The sequence below is a fragment of the Nerophis ophidion genome, linkage group LG04 (genome assembly GCF_033978795.1).
Source record: "Nerophis ophidion isolate RoL-2023_Sa linkage group LG04, RoL_Noph_v1.0, whole genome shotgun sequence".
Classification (NCBI taxonomy): domain Eukaryota; kingdom Metazoa; phylum Chordata; class Actinopteri; order Syngnathiformes; family Syngnathidae; genus Nerophis; species Nerophis ophidion.
In genome coordinates, this window is record NC_084614.1 from 73622968 (window position 1) to 73644778 (window position 21811).

General features: G+C 40.8%; 1 protein-coding gene across 5 annotated transcripts in view; it reads left to right on the plus strand.

Annotated features, from left to right (window-relative positions):
- cadm1a (cell adhesion molecule 1a) overlaps positions 1-21811 on the plus strand; it is a 968224-nt gene that overhangs the window by 877355 nt on the left and 69058 nt on the right. For 2 of the 5 annotated variants that reach the window (XM_061898993.1, XM_061898988.1), the window contains exon 9: positions 3903-4004. The exons of 2 other annotated variants lie outside the window; for them this stretch is intronic. In XM_061898993.1, the coding sequence (XP_061754977.1) occupies positions 3903-4004 (102 nt within the window). Of the gene's footprint in view, positions 1-3902; positions 4005-4897; positions 5034-21811 lie in introns of those variants that run through there. One more of the 5 variants, XM_061898992.1, reaches the window with a different exon arrangement.

Below are 21811 nucleotides of genomic sequence, written 5' to 3' on the forward strand. Positions count from 1 at the left end.
TTTTATTAATATACCGTAGCTGCGTGTGTCAAATTTGAGTCATTAAATGACTCCCGCCTCCTGGTAGTAGAGGGGGCTAGTAATACTTCTTGCGACTACTTGGCTGCAGAAGAAGTGACAACAAGCAGCAAGAGTGAGCAGCGATCGTTTATTTTTTTCTCTCGCTTGCACTTTTAACATGGAGGATTACATATCTTAAATAAACAGTTTTCTAAACTGGACTTTCAATCGAAGCAGGAGGTAATAAAGGAAGGTCTCCATCAAGACAGAGAGACTTTTAAAACTGAAGAAAGATAAGGAAGACTTCTATAAACAAGTTATCGATGCTTATGATTAGAAGGAGCTGCGTAAAGGTAAAGTAAAGGTAAGACCATAATAAAACATTTTTTAAATGTGCTTTTCATCAATCAATCAATGTTTACTTATATAGCCCTAAATCACTAGTGTCTCAAAGGGCTGCACAAACCACAACAAAAACCACTACGACATCCTCATAATGGTATCCTTACATCACACTCAAATTTCCTAGCGCAGGCCTAAATTTACCGCATGCCTTTGGTAAACGCAGGAGCGAGAAGAGGTTTTAAAATAATTAGCGCTTGCTTTTACCGCATGCCTTTGGTAAACACAGGAGTGAGAAGAGGTTTTAAATTAATTAGCGCCCCGGCGTTAATTCAAGGAAATACGGTAAATAAATGTACATATTGAGCTAAAATAAATAAACTATGAATAAATAAAACCATCCAGAAAAAAAATACAGCTTCACCACTCAGGTCATAGTTGTTGTGCTTAAAAACGTCTCAAAACAGATTCACTACCGTAGTCATAATTTTTGCGCTTAAAACAACGTATTTATGACTTTCGCCCCAGACTTCTTCTATTTGTTTGATATTGTCATTACTGCCACAAGTGGTGGGAAAGTGTACTACAATCAAGTACCTCCATGGCCCACAGCTGGAGAAACCTTTTGTCTCCCCTCTAGGGCAGTGGTCCCCAACCTTTTTGTATCCGCGGACCGGTCAACGCTTAATAATTTGTCCCGCGGCCCGGGGGAGGGGGGGTCCTTTTTATTATTTTTTTTTTTTCTTTGTCATGAAAAATGGAGGTTTTTGTGGTTGTTGCACCAATTGTAAGTGTATATTGTGTTTTTTATGTTCCATCCATCCATCCATTTTTCTACCGCTTATTCCCTTTTGGGGTCGCTGGCGCCTATCTCAGCTACAATCGGGCGGAAGGCGGGGTACACCCTGGACAAGTCTCCACCTCATCGCAGGGCCAACACAGAGAGACAGACAACATTCACACTCACATTCACACACTAGGGCCAATTTTTAGTGTTGCCAATCAACTTATCCCCAGGTGCATGTCTTTGTCATGAAAAAGGGACGTTTTTGTCATGAAAAGGGGAGGTTTTTGTGGTTGTTGCACTAATTGTAAGTGTATATTGTGTTTTTTATGTTGATTTTATAAAAAAAAAAAAAAAAAAAAAAAAAAAAAAAATTATTATTTTTTTAATAAAAATGATTTAAAAATTCGTCTGCGGCCCGGTACCAATCGGGCCACGGCCCGCTGCCCGGTGGTTGGGGACCACTGCTCTAGGGGGCGTTCAATGATGAAGAAACACAGGTCTGTGCGACTATTTTGCGACTTTAGGATATTGGAGCTGTTTAACTTAACATAAGCGGGCATCAATAAAGTCAGCGGGGGGCGGGGGGGACAAGATTCAAAGAGCTCCAGGAATCTCCCAGACCTCACGTGGCGGCGGCGTCTTGTAAGGTTTGGTGTCCCCGCCTCGCTTTGACACTGAGGATGGCAAAAATCTGCTGGCCACTTGCATGCCGTGATGGCCATGAAAGCTCCGCCCCTAAGTCCCTAGCCCCCCACCCCCTCATTTTTTTTTTTCTTTTTTCCTTTTAAAAGCCACACCTGAAAAAGCGTTGGTACATGGCTAAAGGCCCCTGACGGTCGTCATCTGTGCGTGATCCTGCATTGGCTCCAGGCGCTCTTCTGTTTGAAAGACTCCATTGGCTTTCAGCTCAAGTGCTTGTTGTTAAACAGGAACAACTGCGCGGTCTCCATCAAGCATATCCGCCCTCGGGCAAAGACACTTTTTTACATGAACAACAAGCTCATTCGCTCGCTGGAGACATGCAGCCACGGAACGCTTACCTTTATTGCTTTGATCGCTTCTCCCCTCTTACTTCTGGGAGGTCATTACTTTCAATTTGCCTCACGCTGGCAGTCAAAATAATGTCGGGATCATTCAGAATTATTGCACAAATTTATTGCAGGATCTCGCTTTTTGTGAGTCATTTCTTCCAAAAACTCCAAACCGTACAAAAACCAAAGCAATTTTCCCCATAAGTCCATCCATCCATCTTCTACAGCTTATTCCCTTTTGGGGTCGCGGGGGGCGCTGGCACCTATCTCAGCTACAATCGAGCGGAAGGCGGGGTACACCCTGGACAAGTCGCCACCTCATCGCAGGGCCAACACAGATAGACAGACAACATTCACACTCACATTCACACACTAGGGCCAATTTTAGTTTTGCCAATCAAACTATCCCCAGGTGCATGTCTTTGGAAGTGGGAGGAAGCCGGAGTACCCGGAGGGAACCCACGCATTCACGGGGAGAACATGCAAACTCCACACAGGAAGATCCCGAGCCTGGATTTGAACCCAGGACTGCAGGACCTTCGTATTGTGAGGCAGACGCACTAACCCCTCTTCCACCATGAAGCCCCATTTTCCCCATAAGGAATTATGTAAATCCAAGCAATGTGTTCCAGACATCCAGTAATATGGAAACAAACACATTTTATGTTATTTTATTTTTAATTTTTTTTTATTTATTTCATTTTATTGTATTTTATTTTATTTTATTAAATTAAATTAAATAACATTACATCGTATTTTATTTTATTTTTTATATTATTTTATTCTATTTTGTTAAATTAAATTGTATTTTATTTTATTGTATTTTATTTTTTTCATTTAATTAAATATAATTTAATTTAATTGTATTTGATTTTATTTTAATAAATATTGTTTAATTAATGTTTTATGTGCGGTATAGCTCGGTTGGTAGAGCGGCCGTGCCAGCAACTTGAGGGTTGCAGGTTCGATTCCCGCTTCCGCCATCCTAGTCACTGCCGTTGTGTCCTTGGGCAAGACACTTTACCCACCCGCTCCCAGTGCCAACCACACTGGTTTAAATGTAACCTAGATTTTGGGTTTCACTATGTAAAGCGCTTTGAGTCACTAGAGAAAAGCGCTATATAAATATAATAATTCACTATGTGCAGATAACACGTGAAGTCCACCTTAACAACATTTGGCTGTAAACAGGCAAACTAGCCACCATGATTTTACCACACAAATAATGGCTTTACCCGTCCGGCTTGCGACTGACTGTTTGTGTTTTAGTTTTTCCTGTGTGTTTCGTATTTCCTGTCCTTAGTTCCTGTCAGCACTCTTATTTTGGTTCAGCTTCCTGTTTGTCTACCTGTGTGCTTTGTTTCCCCTCAGCTGATTGGCACCTGGCCACACCTGGTGTCAATCAGCCCGCTCCTATTTGTACCTGCCTTGTCATCCAGTCAGAGCTTGTAAATAAATACAATTTAAAAAAAATAGAGGCAGGTCACTGGTAAGTGCTGCTATTTGAGCTATTTTTAGAAACAGGCCAGCGGGCGACTAATCTGGTCCTTACGGGCTACCTGGTGCCCGCGGGCACCGCGTTGGTGACCCCTGCTCTACCCCAATATGGTTGCTTCACTGTTGTTGGCGTCACATGTGCACCGTCCTGTATCAAATAGTGATATCATCGCCATCTTTTTTCTTTTTTGCACTCATTCGTACCCCCCACTGTGAGTTTGTCCTGTATTTGTCTTCTCATCCAGATGCTCCCACCACTACCCCTACACCCACCTCAGCCACCACCACCACCACCTCCATCACCACCACCTCCTCCTCCTCCTCCCACCACCCTGCAGCCAGCCAAGGTACGGTATCACATACTGTATTTATCGTTCGCCCACCGCAGCGGTACTCGACGTCTCAAACGAAAAAACCTTGTTTACCGCCGGAGTGTTCGCTCGACTTCCGCGGCAGCCGGGCGAATATCAAAGAAGCGTCGGCAGACGGAGTGATTAATTGCATGGGGTTTGAGGAGCGACCTTGCCTCCAGGATGCCAACTCCAACTTTCGTTTGGGATATTTGCGAGTAAACACAGAAGTGCGGCACATTGGCAAAACTGGGAATTTAACCGAAAAAAAAAGTTCAAATTAAAGGACAAACATGTTCTTTGGCTTCTTCGAGGAAGCAGCCTTATTACTGTATTGATGCTCTCAAATCCATCATTTTTAATAGTTTGTCAGTATTTTTTGTGCAATTTAAGAATCTCACTCCAAACTAAGGTTAACCCGATACCAATAATTGTATATCGATACTTTTTCCAAATAAAGGGAACTATGGAAAATTGTCAATTTGGGCTCTCAGCCTGCTCCGTGGCCTTTGTGGTTCGAATGTCCGCCCTGAGATCTGTAGGAGTTTTGGGCGCAGTTGGGTGTTCCAACAGGACAATGACCCCAAACACACGTCAAAAGTGGTAAAGGAATGGCTAAATCAGGCTAGAATAAAGATTTTAGAATGGCCTTCCCAAAGTCCTGACTTAAAAGTGTGGACAATGCTGAAGATTTAATAATTAAAAGTCTTATATAAGTGTTATAATGAAGGCAACACGTGATATAAGTGTCTATATATTAGCTATATTAGCCTACCATCAAAGGTGAAGTGAATTGAATTATATTTATATAGCGCTTTTACATAGTGAAACCCAATATCTAAGTTACATTTAAACCAGTGTGGGTTTAAATGTCTTGTGTCTTGCCCAAGGGCACAACGGCAGTGACTAGGATGGCGGAAGCGGGAATCGAACCTGCAACCCTCAAGTTGCTGACACGGCCGCTCTACCAACCGAGCTATGCACATCTTCGTTGACAGAAATGTTGTGTTTTATTTTTTATCCTACGTATGTATATATATATATATATATATATATATATATATATATATATATATATATATATATATATATATATATATATATATATATATATATATACATACATATATATATATGTATATATATATACATACATATATATATATATATATGTATATATATATATATATACACAGTATATATATAATGTGTGTATGTATATATGTATACATATAATGTATGTATATATATATATATATATACATACATACATATATCCTGAAGAAACTCTCCTAAAGGATTAAAAAAAAGTACTATCTAATCTAATATATATATATAAATAATAAATGATAAATGGGTTGTACTTGTATAGCGCTTTTCTACCTTCAAGGTACTCAAAGCGCTTTGACACTACTTCCGCATTTACCCATTCACACACACATTCACACACTGATGAGGGAGCTGCCATGCAAGGCGCTAACCAGCACCCATCAGGAGCAAGGGTGAAGTGTCTTGCTGTGTGTATGTATGTATATATATATATATATATATATATATATATATATATATATATATATATATATACATACGTGTGTGTGTGTGTGTGTGTGTGTGTGTGTGTGTGTGTGTGTGTGTGTGAAGTACAGGCCAAAAGTTTGGACACACCTTCTCATTCAATGTGTTTTCTTTATTTTCATGACTATTTTGTACTATTATGAGTTATGTACTTAACATTATCACTGAAGGAATCAAAACTATGAATGAACACATGTGGAATTATGTACTTAACACAAAAAAAAGGTGAAATAAATGAAAAATATGTTTTGTATTCTAGTTTTTTTCAAAATAGCCACCTTTGCTCTGATTACTGCTTTGCACACGCTTGGCATTCTCTCCATGAGCTTCAAGCACACCTGTGAAGTGAAAACCATTTCCGGTGACTACTTCTTGAAGCTCATCGAGAGAATTTAAAAGGTATATGTGTTTAAAAATCCTAAAATCATTTTTAAGGTTGTATTTTTTCTCAAAAATTGTCTTTCTGAAACTTATAAGAAGCAAAGTAAAAAAAATGAGTGAAGACCAAGTCTTTAAAATATTTTCTTGGATTTACAAATTCTATTTGAGTTTTGTCTCTCTTAGAATTAAAAATGTCGAGCAAAGCGAGACCAGCTTGCTAGTAAATAAATACAATTCAAAAAATAGAGGCAGCTCACTGGTAAGTGCTGCTATTTGAGCTATTTTTAGAACAGGCCAGCGGGCGACTCATCTGGTCCTTACGGGCTACTTGGTGCCCGCGGGCAACGCGTTGTGGTGACCCCTGGCCTAGCGTGTGCCAAGAATGCATGATGACGTGGATGTGCAGTAAATGAGTGTCTCCCTGGTGACGGCCCGTTTAGCACATGCGGTCTTGGTAATCCGCACGCAACACACCCACTAATAGTACGTGCTATTTCCCGGATTGCACACGCTGTTTAGTGAAGTGAAGTGAATTATATTTATATAGCGCTTTTCTCTAGTGACTCAAAGCGCTTTACATAGTGAAACCCAATATCTAAGTTACATTCAAACCAGTGTGGGTGGCACTGGGAGCAGGTGGGTAAAGTGTCTTGCCCAAGGACACAACGGCAGTGACTAGGATGGCGGAAGCGGGAATCGAACCTGCAACCCTCAAGTTGCTGGCACGGCCGCTCCACCAACCGAGCTATACCGCACATAAAACATTAATTAAACAATATTTATTAAAATAAAATCAAATACAATTAAATTAAATTATATGTAATTAAATAAATAAAAATAAATACAATAAAATAAAATTATATACAATTTAATTTAACAAAATAGAATAAAATGATATAAAAAAATAAAATAAAATACAATGTAATGTTATTTAATTTAATAAAATAAAATAAAATACAATGAAATGAAATAAATAAATAAAAATAAAATTAAATAAATAAAAAAAAATACAATAAAATAAAATACAATTTAATTCAACAAAATAGAATAAAATAATATAAAAAAATTAAATAAAATACAATGTAATGTTATTTAATTTAATAAAATAAAATAAAATAAAATACAATTAAATGAAATAAAAATAAAAATAAAAATAAAATAAAATAACATAAAATGTGTTCGTTTCCATATTACTGGATGTCTGGAACACATTGCTTGGATTTACATAATTTCGTATGGACACAACGGCAGTGACTAGGATGGCGGAAGCGGGAATCGAACCTGGTTTTTGATTGATTGATTGATTGATACTTTTATTAGTAGATTGCACAGCTCAGTACATATTCCGTACAATTGACCACTAAATGGTAACACCCCAATAAGTTTTTCAACTTGTTTAATCAATTCATGGTACAAATATATACGATCAACATAATACAGTCATCACACAAGGAACCCTAAAGTTGCTGGCACGGCCACTCTTAGCGCGCGGTGTTTGGGTCTGAGAAGTAGCTAATAGAGACATCGCTTCAAATGTTCCCTGAAAAGGCCCCAAGTGCTGAGATATTGTGGTGCAGATGAAATTGGAAAGTGAATAATGTCTCCGTCTGCTTTACTTTGATAGCTCAGCATATTCGGCCGGGAATTGATGGCGAAGCATTACTCAAAATCGCCCGAAAAAACGCAAGCGTGTTGCGATGCAGGAATCCGTCTATATCAAACCTAATCAACGGCCGAATCAGCCTCCTCTTGTTTACGTCTTCGTAAAAACGAGGCAGTTTAACCTTCACGTATTTGACCATTTGTGTGCACTGTTTGCTAATATTCCTCCCCCTGTTCCGTGGTTTTATTGTTCCCCGGCAGGCCCATTAGGCACGAGTGCAATCATTTGCGAAGTTCGTGGTACGAGTGACAAAAAGAAAAAGAAAAAAGTCCTCGTCAGGTGCAATCAAAGCGCTCCTTGTTGGCGCGTAGCCATTGCTTTTAATCCAGTCAGATGGCATAATCAAGCACAATGGCCGTGATTCCCGCCAGCCTCGTGAGATCCGCTCCAATCCAGCGGAGCTGTCGGAGGGGCTTTTGATTGCGCCGCTTTTGATTCCCACAGTTCACGGAATTGGCATACGCCTGAACTTTTCGTCAACCTCCGGTTTGTTTGGGGTTCAGATTTTGTATTTTTTCCGAGATCTTCTGTGGTCCGTCATAAAACCGTCAGACCTTACAGCAGGGGTAGGGAACCTATGGCTCGCGAGCCAGATGTGGCTCTTTTGATGACTGCATCCGGCTCTCGGATAAATCTGAGCTGACATCGCTTAATACCAGGGGCGCTCACACTTTTTCTGCAGGCGAGCTACTTTTCAATTGACCAAGTCGAGGAGATCTACCTCATTCCTATTTATAATTTATATTTATTTATGAAAGAGACATTTTTGTTAACAAGTTAATGGTGTTTAATGATAATACAAGCATGTTTAACACATAGATTCCTTTCTTTCATGAAGACAAGAATATAAGTTGGTGTATTTGATTCTGATGACTTGCATTGATTGGAATTAGACAGCGGTGCTGATAACGTCCGCATTTTCAAATGGAGGAAAAAAAAAAGTCCTCCTTTCTGTCCAATACCACATGAAAGTGGTTGGATTTGGCATCTCATTTGTCCAACTTGCATACTCGTTTTTAAACACTTTGTTAAGAGAGTAGCATATGTGTGTGGCCCTTTAATGTCTGGCAGCAGGTGAGTGACGTCAGTGACTGTGCGGGTGGGCAAGCAAGTGAGAAAGCGGTCGCTGAGGGCGGGGGAGAAATACATTGGCATCAAACTCCGTAGCTTGGTAGCTTGTGCACGCTAGCTTTCTGAGACTCTTATTTTGTTAGCACAGGAAGATTGAAACAGGTCTTTTATGGTGAAGACAGGAACTGTGCAGTCGGTCTTTAGAGTTTTGACAGGTAGGTACGGAGTCTCTAGAAATAAAATGTGTTTCCCTGCGTCCGCCCTGTTAGTGATTTTTTTCTTAAATATGAGCTCGCAGCAGCCAGCGTCATCTCACAAGATCCTCGGGTGCCGAGAATGTCAAACAACTGACGAAAGTGAAGTCTTGGTATGATTGATGATTGCTCATTTTTATGTCTATTTTTTAATGCCTGGCTTGAGATCGACTGACACACCCTCCGAGATCGACGTAATGGGCACCCCTGGCTTAACATGATAAGTAATCAATGATTCCGCTTGTAATCACAGTGTTAAAAATAACGTTCAAAATATAAAACATTCTCATGCTTTTTTATGTTCAAGAAGTTGCGTTAATGGTAAAAAGGTATTTATTTATTATTGGTTAGTGTGGGGCTTGCTCTCCTGGGGGTTCTTCAGACCACCAAGCACTGACATCAGAGCCTGTTTCAGGGTTACAATATTGTTGTATTTTTCAATAAGTCTCTCAGTTGCTTTCCAGCAATTGTATTTTTCTCTTTCGTTCTCGCTCTGGCTCCAGCTCCAACCCTGTCTCTCCTCCTGGCTGCTGCTTGTAACAGAGTGACAGGTGATTAGATAACAATCTACGCACCTGTCGCTGATTTCGAGGCTGGTCCTGGCAACACCCGCTTCGCTGCAGGCCCACAGGCCACACCCCTCCACAGTTAGCTTCAGAATAACAATGTTATTACAAAGAATAAGAGACCTTTTGTACTCTAGAAATGTTGGTCTTACTTAAAAATGCACACGTTTAGTTGTGTTCAGTGTTAAAAACATATATATGATATGGCTCTTACAGAAATACATTTTAAAATATTTGGCTTCTTGGCTCTTTCGGCCAAAAAGGTTCCCGACCCCTGCTCTAGAGCCAGATGTGGCTCTTTTGACGACTGCGCCTGGCTCTCAGATAAATCTTAGCTGACATTGCTTAACGCGATAATCATGAATAATTTCACTGGTATTCACAGTGCTAAAAATAACTTGCAAAATATAAAACATTCTCATGCATTAAATCCATCCATCCGTTTTCTACCGCACCTGTTCAAGAAGTCGCATTAATGGTAAGAAGTATTTTATGTCACAATGGGGGGGGGTGGTTCTCCCAGGAAGGCAGACGGACTACTCGGGACATGGCATTTAGGTAAAAACATGATTTAATTTAAACTAAAAACAGATACAAACAAAAATCGCTCACAGTGGAGGCACAACTTGGGCTAAGGAACAAAGCTAACGCATAAACAGACTATGAACATAAATTTTAAAAAAACTTACTTGGCATGGCATGAAGCACGAAACTATGGCAAGGCATGAAACAAGTCAGCACAGAGCAAGAAAAGATCACATTGACGCCAGGGCAACTGACTGGCAAAGACGAGCTTAAATACTGCCTCTGATTAGTGCTCGGGAAGCAGGTGAGCGGGCATTTTGTCCCCCAGAGTCAGGTGGACGAAATGAGTAACCAAGGAAACAAGACAAGGGAGTGGAAAAAACAGGAACTTAAAGAGTCCAAAGGACAAACAGCACATGGCCAAACAAAAACATGATCAACAGACATGACATTTGATTTACTATTGGTTAGCTTCAGAATTACAATGTTATTAAAAAGAATAAGAGACTTATTATACTCTAAAAATGTTGGCCTTACTTAAAAATGCACACATTTAGTCGTATTCAGTGTTAAAAAATATGATATGGCTCTCACGGAAATACATTTTGAAATATTTGGCTTCCATGGCTCTCTCAGCCAAAAAGGTTCCCGACCCCTGATCTACAGGCATGTTTATAAAGGCCTACTGAAATGAGATTTTCTTATTTAAACGGGGATAGCAGGTCCATTCTACGTGTCATACTTGATCATTTTGCGATATTGCCATATTTTTGCTGAAAGGATTCAGTAGAGAACATCCACGATAAAGTTGGCAACTTTCGGTGCTAAGAGAAAAGCCCTGTGTCAGAGTTATTTGATGTCCAACCCCAAGATGCGGAGAAGGAGGGAGGCATTTTGCAGGAAAACATAGTTTAATTTAAAATACAAGAACTAGAACAAACAAAGGGTACGAACAAAAAGCACGCACGTGGGCGGATATAAGAAACTAAGGGCTATGAACAAACAAATTGGACGCAGGGAACAAAAAACAGTAAGCTACAAACATCTACCAAATATAGCTTACCGCTACGCTGCAATCACACGACCAGTAGGAATGACAAGTAGAAAATGACATTGACACGACAATAATCCAGCCCTGACTGGAGGAGAGAAAAGGTCTTAAATAGTGGCTGGCTGATTGATACCAGGTGTGGCCAGGTGCCAATCAGCCACAGCTGAGGGTTACACAGCACTCAGGGAGACAAACAGGAAACAGAACCAAAATACGAGTGCTGACAGGAACTAAAGACAAATGCAGAGGAAAAACTAAGACATAGACCAAAACTGTCAGGGACAAGCCTGACACCCTGTCTCTACCGGAAGTCGCAGACGATGACGTCACATGTTGATGGCTCCTCACGTATTCACATTGTTTTTAATGGGAGCCTCCAACAAAAAGTGCTATTCAGACCGAGAAAACGATAATTCCCCCATTAAATTGAGCGAGGATGAAAGATTCGTGTTTGAGGATATTGATAGCGACGGACTAGGAAAAAAATATACAAAAAAAAACGCGATTGCATTGGGACGGATTCCGATGTTTTTAGACACATTTACTAGGATAATTCTGGGAAATCCCTTATCTTTCTATTGTGTTGCTAGTGTTTTAGTGAGTTTAACAGTACCTGATAGTCGGAAGGGTGTCTCCACGGGTGTCTTGACGCCAATGTCTCAGGGGAGTCGACGGCAGCTTTATGGACGGCACAAGCTCAGCTGATCTCCGGTAAGAAGCGACTTTTTACCACAATTTTCTCACCGAAACCTGCTGGTTGACATTCCGTCGTGATTCATGTTCGCTTGACCGCGCTCTGTTCCATAGTAAAGTTTCACCTCCAGGAATTTTAAGCAAGGAATCACCGTGTGTTTGTGTGGCTAAAGGCTAAAGCTTCCCAACTCCATCTTTCTACTTTGACTTCTCCAATATTAATTGAACAAATTGCAAAAGATTCATCAACACAGATCTCCAAAATACTGTGTGATTATGCGGTTAAAGCAGACGACTTTTAGCTGTGTGTGTGTGCAGCGCTCATATTTCCGAAAAACCCGGGACGTCTTGCGTACACGTCATCATTAAACAACGTTTTCAAGAGGAAACTCCCAGGAAATTTAAAATTGCCATCCATCCATCCATTTTCTAGGATGAAAAATTTGTGTTTGAGGATATTGATAGCGACGGACTAAAAACAAAACAAACAAAACAAAAAAAAAGCGATTGCATTGGGACGGATTCCGATGTTTTTAGACACATTTACTTGGATAACTCTGGGAAGTACCTTATCTTTCTGTTGTGTTGCTAGTGTTTTAGTGAGTTTAATAGTACCTGATAGTCGGAGGTGTGTGTCCACGGGTGTCTTGACGCCAGCGTCTCAGGGGAGTCGACGGCAGCTTTATGGACGGTAAGAAGTGACTTTTTACCACAATTTTCTCACCGAAACCTGCTGGTTAACATTCCGTCGTGATTCATGTTCTCTTGACCGCGCTCTGATCCATAGTAAAGTTTCACCTCCAGGAATTTTAAGCAAGGAATCACCGTGTGTTTGTGTGGCTAAAGGCTAAAGCTTCCCAACTACATCTTTCTACTTTGACTTCTCCAATATTAATTGAACAAATTGCAAAAGATTCATCAACACAGATGTCCAAAATACTGTGTGATTATGCGGTTAAAGCAGACGACTTTTAGCTGTGTGTGTGTGTGCAGCGCTCATATTTCCGAAAAACCCGGGACGTCTTGCGTACACGTCATCATTACACAACGTTTTCAAGAGGAAACCCCCGGGAAATTTAAAATTGCCATCCATCCATCCATTTTCTAGGATGAAAGATTCGTGTTTGAGGATATTGATAGCGACGGACTAGAAAAAAAACAAACAAAAAAAAAACGCGATTGCATTGGGACGGATTCCGATGTTTTTAGACACATTTAGTAGGATAATTCTGGGAAATCCCTTATCTTTCTATTGTGTTGCTAGTGTTTTAGTGAGTTTAACAGTACCTGATAGTCGGAGGTGTGTGTCCACGGGTGTCTTGACGCCAGCGTCTCAGGGGAGTCGACGGCAGCTTTATGGACGGTAAGAAGCGACTTTTTACCACAATTTTCTCACCGAAACTTGCTGGTTGACATTCCGTCGTGATTCATGTTCTCTTGACCGCGCTCTGATCCATAGTAAAGTTTCACCTCCAGGAATTTTAAGCAAGGAATCACCGTGTGTTTGTGTGGCTAAAGGCTAAAGCTTCCCAACTCCATCTTTCTACTTTGACTTCTCCAATATTAATTGAACAAATTGCAAAAGATTCATCAACACGGATCTCCAAAATACTGTGTGATTATGCGATTAAAGCAGACAACTTTTAGCTGTGTGTGTGTGTGCAGCGCTCATATTTCCGAAAAACCCGGGACGTCTTGCGTACACGTCATCATTACACAACGTTTTCAAGACGAAACTCACGGGAAATTTAAAATTGCCATCCATCCATTTTCTAGGATGAAAGATTCGTGTTTGAGGATATTGAAAGCGACGGACTAGGAAAAAAAAACGCGATTGCATTGGGACGGATTCCGATGTTTTTAGACACATTTACCAGGATAACTCTGGGAAGTACCTTATCTTTCTGTTGTGTTGCTAGTGTTTTAGTGAGTTTAACAGTACCTGATAGTCGGAGGGGTGTGTCCACGGGTGTCTTGACGCGCAGTGTCTCAGGGGAGTCAACGGCAGCTATGGACGACACAAGCTCAGTTTTTTTCCGGTAAGAAGCGACTTTTTTACCACAATTTTCTCACCGAAACCTGCTGGTTGACATTCTGTCGTGATTTATGTTCGCTTGACCGCGCTCTGATCCATAGTAAAGTTTCACCTCCAGGAATTTTAAGCAAGGAATCACCGTGTGTTTGTGTGGCTAAAGGCTAAAGCTTCCCAACTCCATCTTTCTACTTTGACTTCTCCAATATTAATTGAACAAATTGCAAAAGATTCATCAACACAGATCTCCAAAATACTGTGTGATTATGCGATTAAAGCAGACAACTTTTAGCTGTGTGTGTGTGCGGCGCTCATATTTCCGAAAAACCCGGGACGTCTTGCGTACACGTCATCATTACACGACGTTTTCAAGACGAAACTCACGGGAAATTTTAAATTGCAATTTAGTAAACTAAAAAGGCCGTATTGGCATGTGTTGCAATGTTAATATTTCATCATTGATATATAAACTATCAGACTGTGTGGTGGGTAGTAGTGGCTTTTCAGTAGGCCTTAAATATCTTGTCTTCGCAGTCTATTCAATTGAATATACGTTGAAAAGGATTTCCAAATCATTGCATTTTGGTTTTATTTACCATTTACACAACGTGCCAACTTGACCGGTTTTTGGGATTTTGTACTTGAATTGCGACACAATCCGCGTAAAGCTCACACAACTCGACTATGACAGTAAAATAAAGGGGAATGAACAAATCTGTGCAGGCACTAAAAGTGTCCCTCGTGAGGAGGACGCAAGATGCGCACCTGGGGTATAAAAAAAAAACGAGCGCCAAAACCCATTTACGCTTTCCGCCAGATGTCCTTCCTCTCCTCCACCACTACGACGACTACTGTGTGCATTGTGTTATTGTTATGAGAGTGTGTGTGTGTGTATACGGACTGGCTCATATGGACATAATACACTCTCGCCAGTTGATTTCATTTAGCCACGCTGGGCTTCACAGATCGGAGACTGCCAAATGAATCCATCAGATTGCTACGGAATTGTTTTTTTTCTTTTCTTTTTTTCATCACTTTCCCATTAGACGGACAGAATGGAGCACTTTAAAAATCCATACCGCTCCAACACTTGGGCCCCTAAGTGCATGTGTGCCGGGGGCTAAAAACATTGGGAAATGTCAGAAATATATATATTTTTTTCCATCTTTTATAGCCGAGGCCTAGAGATGGCGCAATTAGGACATGACAGCGGTTTCCATTCACACCTTCCAGGACCTGACATCTGTGCTTACACGGCTCCAATGTCCTCCTGGCTCTCTCCCGCTGTCATTTGTGACACGTTGGCCGCCCGCCTGAGACAGCGGTTGATTATACGGCAGGAAAAGTCCCATGCAACTTCCCCCCCCCGGGAACATGCCTTAGGTCTCTGCTTTTTGCAGATGATGTGGTCCTGATGGCTTCATCTGGCCACTCAGCCGAGTGTGAAGTGACCGGGATGGGAATCAGCAACTCCAAGTCCTGGTCCATGGTTCTCGCCCGGAAAAGGGTGGAGTCCCATCTCCGGGTTAGGGAGGAAAATATTGCCCCAAGTGGAGGAGTTCAAGTACCTCGGAGTCTTGTTCACGAGTGAGGGAAGATCAATGCGAGGACGCAGTATCGATCCGTTGTGGTGGAGAAGGAGCTGAGTCGGTAGGAAAAGCTCCCAATTTACCGGTTGATCTACGTTCCCATCCTCACCTATGGTTAATGAGCTTTGGGTTATGACTGAAAGGACAAGATCACAGGTGCAAGAGGTTGGAATGAGCTTTCCATTAGAGATAGAGTGAGAAACTCTGCCATCCAGGAGAAGTTGCTGCTCCTCCACAGGGAGAGAAGCCAGATTAGGTGGTTCTGGCATCTGGTTAGGATGCCACCTGAACACCCGACCGGTAGGTAATCTGGAATAGGTATACCAGATTAAAAAAAAAAAAAAGAGGAACACAACCTACCTGAAAATGTGTCTCCACCAGTCTCCATGCAAAAGACATGTTAAAACTCACCTGTATCGGGGGCTGTGGGGGTCCCAAAGGGCGACCTCTGAAGGCCCTGTTGGACAGAATCATGTGGGACAAACTGCTTAAAGTTAAATCGAGTTCCTACTGGGGAAAAAAAACAAAAAAACGACAAAGCATTCTACAGGTATCTCTTATGTTTGACTGCCATCTACTGCGCCTTTTAGTCAGGAATATATGGTAGTTATTAAACACTGGTTAATACCTTTCTTGTACACGTACAGTATGACAGTTCATTCGAGGCTTAGGATCATTTCCACAAAGGGGAAAGCGGCCTCATCAGGATACGCCCAGCTCAACCAAACTTATACCGTACATTAGGCTTACCAGGTTATAAGGCGTACTGTCGAGTTTTGAGGGAAAAAAAGGATTTTAAGTGGGCCTTACAGTCGGGACAATATGAAACTTTTTAATATTAATTTGCCGCCGTGTGTAATGTTCTGTATTTTAAATGGAACATATAAATTGTTGGTGTTGTTTACTCGAGTCATATTGCCATCATAGTTCAATCTACAGGTATCTCTTATGTTTGACTGCCATCTACTGGTCACACTTATCATTACACGATGTAGTAAATAAAATAGCTTTGAAATGGGTAAGCTCAACCAAATGTATTCTGTACATAGGCGCACCAGGTTATAAGGCGCACTGTCGAGTTTTGAGGGGAAAAAATGATTTTAAGTGCGCCTTATTGTCTGTAGAATACAAAAATGTTTAATATTAATTTGCCGCCATGTGTGATGTTTTATATTTTTAATGGAACATAAAATGTTGGTGTTTACTTGAGTCATATTGCCATCATAGTGCAATCTACAGGTATCTCTTATGTTTGACTGCCATCTACTGGTCACACTTATCATCACACGATGTACTAAATAAAATAGCTTTGAAATGGGTAAGCTCAACCAAATGTATTCTGTACATAGGCGCACCAGGTTATAAGGCGCACTGTCGAGTTTTGAGGGGAAAAAATGATTTGAAGTGCGCCTTATAGTCCGGAAAATACGAAACATTTTGAAACAATTATCCGCCGTGTGTAATGTTCTATATTTTCAATGGAACATATAAAATGTTGATGTGGATTACTTGAGTCATATTGCCATCATAGTGCCTTGTACACTTTTCTCTTATGTTTGACTGCCCTCTACTAGTCACACTTGTCATTAAACAGCTACTAAATAAAATAGCTTCAAGGTTGGTAAGCTGAACCAAATGTATTCCGTACATTAGGCGCACCAGGTTATAAGGCGCACTGTCGAGTTTTGAGGGGAAAAAATGATTTTAAGTGCGCCTTATTGTCTGTAGAATACAAAAATCTTTAATATTAAATTGCCGCCATGTGTGATGTTTTATATTTTTAATGGAACATAAAATGTTGGTTTTGTTTACTTGAGTCATATTGCCATCATAGTGCAATCTACAGGTATCTCTTATGTTTGACTGCCATCTACTGGTCACACTTATCATTACACGATGTACTAAATAAAATAGCTTTGAAATGGGTAAGCTCAACCAAATGTGTTCTGTACATAGGCGCACCAGGTTATAAGGCGCACTGTCGAGTTTTGAGGGGAAAAAATGATTTTAAGTGCGCCTTATAGTCCGGAAAATACGAAACATTTTAAAACAATTATCCGCCGTGTGTAATGTTCTATATTTTCAATGGAACATATAAAATGGTGATGTTGATTACTTGAGTCATATTGCCATCATAGTGCATTCTACACTTTTCTCTTATGTTTGACTGCCCTCTACTAGTCACACTTGTCATTAAACAGCTACTAAATAAAATAGCTTCAAGGTTGGTAAGCTGAACCAAATGTATTCCGTACATTAGGCGCACCAGGTTATAAGGCGCACTGTCGAGTTTTGAGGGGAAAAAATGATTTTAAGTGCGCCTTATTGTCTGTAGAATACAAAAATCTTTAATATTAATTTGCCGCCATGTGTGATGTTTTATATTTTTAATGGAACATAAAATGTTGGTGTTGTTTACTTGAGTCATATTGCCATCATAGTGCAATCTACAGGTATCTCTTATGTTTGACTGCCATCTACTGGTCACACTTGTCATTAAACAGCTACTAAATAAAATAGCTTCAAGGTTGGTAAGCTGAACCAAATGTATTCCGTACATTAGGCGCACCAGGTTATAAGGCGCACTGTCGAGTTTTGAGGGGAAAAAATGATTTTAAGTGCGCCTTATTGTCTGTAGAATACACAAATCTTTAATATTAATTTGCCGCCATGTGTGATGTTTTATATTTTTAATGGAACGTAAAATGTTGGTGTTGTTTACTTGAGTCATATTGCCATCATAGTGCAATCTACAGGTATCTCTTATGTTTGACTGCCATCTACTGGTCACACTTATCATTACACGATGTACTAAATAAAATAGCTTTGAAATGGGTAAGCTCAACCAAATGTATTCTGTACATAGGCGCACCAGGTTATAAGGCGCACTGTCGAGTTTTGAGGGGAAAAAATTATTTTAAGTGCGCCTTATAGTCCGGAAAATACGAAACATTTTAAAACAATTATCCACCGTGTGTAATGTTCTATATTTTCAATGGAACATATAAAATGTTGATGTTGATTACTTGAGTCATATTGCCATCATAGTGCATTCTACAGGTATCTCTTATGTTTGACTGCCATCTACTGGTCACACTTATCATTACACGATGTACTAAATAAAATAGCTTTGAAATGGGTAAGCTCAACCAAATGTATTCTGTACATAGGCGCACCAGGTTATAAGGCGCACTGTCGAGTTTTGAGGGGAAAAAATGATTTGAAGTGCGCCTTATAGTCCGGAAAATACGAAACATTTTAAAACAATTATCCGCCGTGTGTAATGTTCTATATTTTCAATGGAACATGTAAAATGTTGATGTTGATTACTTGAGTCATATTGCCATCATAGTGCATTCTACACTTTTCTCTTATGTTTGACTGCCCTCTACTAGTCACACTTGTCATTAAACAGCTACTAAATAAAATAGCTTCAAGGTTGGTAAGCTGAACCAAATGTATTCCGTACATTAGGCGCACCAGGTCATAAGGCGCACTGTCGAGTTTTGAGGGGAAAAAATGATTTTAAGTGCGCCTTATTGTCTGTAGAATACACAAATCTTTAATATTAATTTGCCGCCATGTGTGATGTTTTATATTTTTAATGGAACATAAAATGTTGGTGTTGTTTACTTGAGTCATATTGCCATCATAGTGCAATCTACAGGTATCTCTTATGTTTGACTGACATCTACTGCGCCTTTTAGTCAGGAAAATATGGTAGTTATTAAACACTGGTTAATACCTTTCTTGTACACGTACAGTATGACAGTTCATTCGAGGCTTAGGATCATTTCCACAAAGGGGAAAGCGGCCTCATCAGGATGCAACCAGCGTCCGCCGCCGTCTCTCCCGCGACCTCACCTTTCCCGACCCGCCGTCGCCACAATATGACAAATCATCGCCTTATTTAGCCGCCCGCCGAGCCGACAATGGTGGGTTTAATTGCCGCCACGTGAAGAAAATAGATTATGAATGTGCTCCCCATGCAAATCAGACAATCTGGAGGCGGGCGAGCGTCGCTTCTAATTGATGGAAGAGCCCCGAACGAGTGCTGATGAACCAATTGGCCACACACCGCAGTCAGGAACTCCACAAATAAATATCTATTGCTTTTGTCAGGGTCTTTCAACTGCATAAACACCATCTGGTGGTGTGTGTGTGTGTGTGTGTGGGGGGGTCAATAATGTGAAGTATTATCCCCTCGACTCCCAGTTCAAGCCCCCCACAACGCCACCACCTTGTTTTTTTTTGCAAACGGAGCCAGGCAGCTCCGACTGATTTGATCAAAGTGAATTGTGACGCGGCACGCGGAGACTCTGAGAGCGGCTGGCGTCGATATCGTAGCGTAATGGAAACACTTGTTTGGAGTTCAACACATCTACGGGATTGCGGCGTCTTCTCCGGCTATTGATGTTTTACCGTGGACTCCCGGCACAAGCAGGGCTTCTCGCCCTCCAATCGATATCGGTAAAATACGGCAGCCATGACTAAATCGCGGCCCGATATCTCGCCACTTCTACAGTAAGCATGCCATAAATCCACTTGTCCGTGTTTTTCTAAACAGCACAAAATGATTGTGTCTTCCTTAAAGAAGGTTGTTTCTTTGCCTGCACTACAAAAAGTCAGCGTTCAAAGACAAGAAAACAAAAAACAAAAATGAGGGGTATTTTACTTGAACGAAGCTAAATTATCTGCCAATAGAACAAGAAAATTCAGCTTGTCAAGGCTTTCCAAAACAAGTTCAAATCAGCTAACCTCAATGAACCCAAAAATACCTTAAAATAAGTATATTCTCACTAAAAGCAAGTGCACTTTTCGTAGTAGAAAAAAAGGGGGGTTTGGATTGTAGCGTCCCGGAGGAGTTAGTGCTGCAAGGGGTTGTCACGATCAGCTACGCGGATCGTTTATTGTTTTGCCGTTTATATGTCTTTGTTCATGTTTAGTTCTGCCGATCCTTGTTTGAGCACTTCCTTGTTTGTGTTAGTCACCATGGCAACGTATTGTGTTTCTCCTCACGGGCTCCTGTCACACACCTGTTTCTAATTATTATTTGTGTATTTAAGCCCACCTTATTCCTTAGTTTGTCCTCGGTCCATTGTTTGCTTTTCGCAACACGTCACGGTTTGTATTTGGTATCATAGATTATTTTGTGCTAAGTTCCGCCTTAGCTTCACGTGCGTTCGGCACGTCGTTTAGTTTTACTTCTGTTTCCTGCTAAGTTTTAGCATTAGCTTCCCGTGCGTTGGCACGCGCTTTGTTTTTCCCTTTTTGCACCAATGTTGTTTTGTTTTATTATATTAAAAACAACTCTTACCTGCAATCCTGCTGACTGGTCGTTGTGCATCCACGAAGCATAATCGTGACAGGGTTCTGGGTATTTGTTGTTGTATTTATGTTGTGTTACGGTGTGGATGTTCTCCCAAAATGTGTTTGTCATTCATGTTTTGGTCTGCGACTTGTCCAGGGTGTACGCCGCCTTCCGCCCGATTGTAGCTGAGTAGGCACCAGCAACCCCCCGCCACCCAAAAGGGAATAAGCGGTTGAAAAATAGATGGATGGATTCTTGTTTGGTGTGGGTTCACAGTGTGGCGCATATTTGTAACAGTGTTAAAGTTTTTTATACGGCCACCCTCAGTGTGACCTGTATGGCTGTTGACCAAGTATGCCTTTCATTCACTTATGTGTGTGAAATGCCGGCACGCAATGGCAGTGCCTTTAAGGTTTACTGGCGCTCTGTACTTCTCCCTACGTTCGTGTATCACTCCGTACAGCAGCGTTTTAAAAAGTCACAGATTTTACTTTTTGAAACCGATACCGATAATTTCCGATATCACATTTTAAAGCATTTATGGGCCGATAAAGAGTTGGCTTTCTAGTTTCAAGCATGTTTTACTCAATATAGGTCATAAAATCTCAGCAACCAGCTGTAGTATCTTACTCAGATAATTTAGGACCTAAACCCTTAAAACAAGCAAAACAGTCTAACATAAAATCTGCTTAATGAGAAGAATTATCTTATCAGACAGAAAATAAGCAAATATCAACCTTATTTGAGATATCTAATCCTACTTAGATTTCAGTTTTTGCAGTGTATGTCGCCAAAAAGGCTATTAGGGTAAAACTACTGTCGTGGTTTCATTTGTCAACATCAGATTGGGATGACGTTACGGACAAACATTACGTTTTCTGCACAATGTTTCATGTTTCTTCCTTGGAGAGTAGTTTTTCCTTGCTTCCCTTGCCAAAGTGCTGTTGTGAATCCGCTTGGGATGGTTTCCTGCTGGCTCCGCTGTGAACGGGACTCTCGCTGCTGTGTTGGATCCGCTTTGGATTGAACTTTCACAGTATCATGTTGGACCCGCTCGACATCCATTGCTTTCCTCCTCTCCAAGGTTCTCATA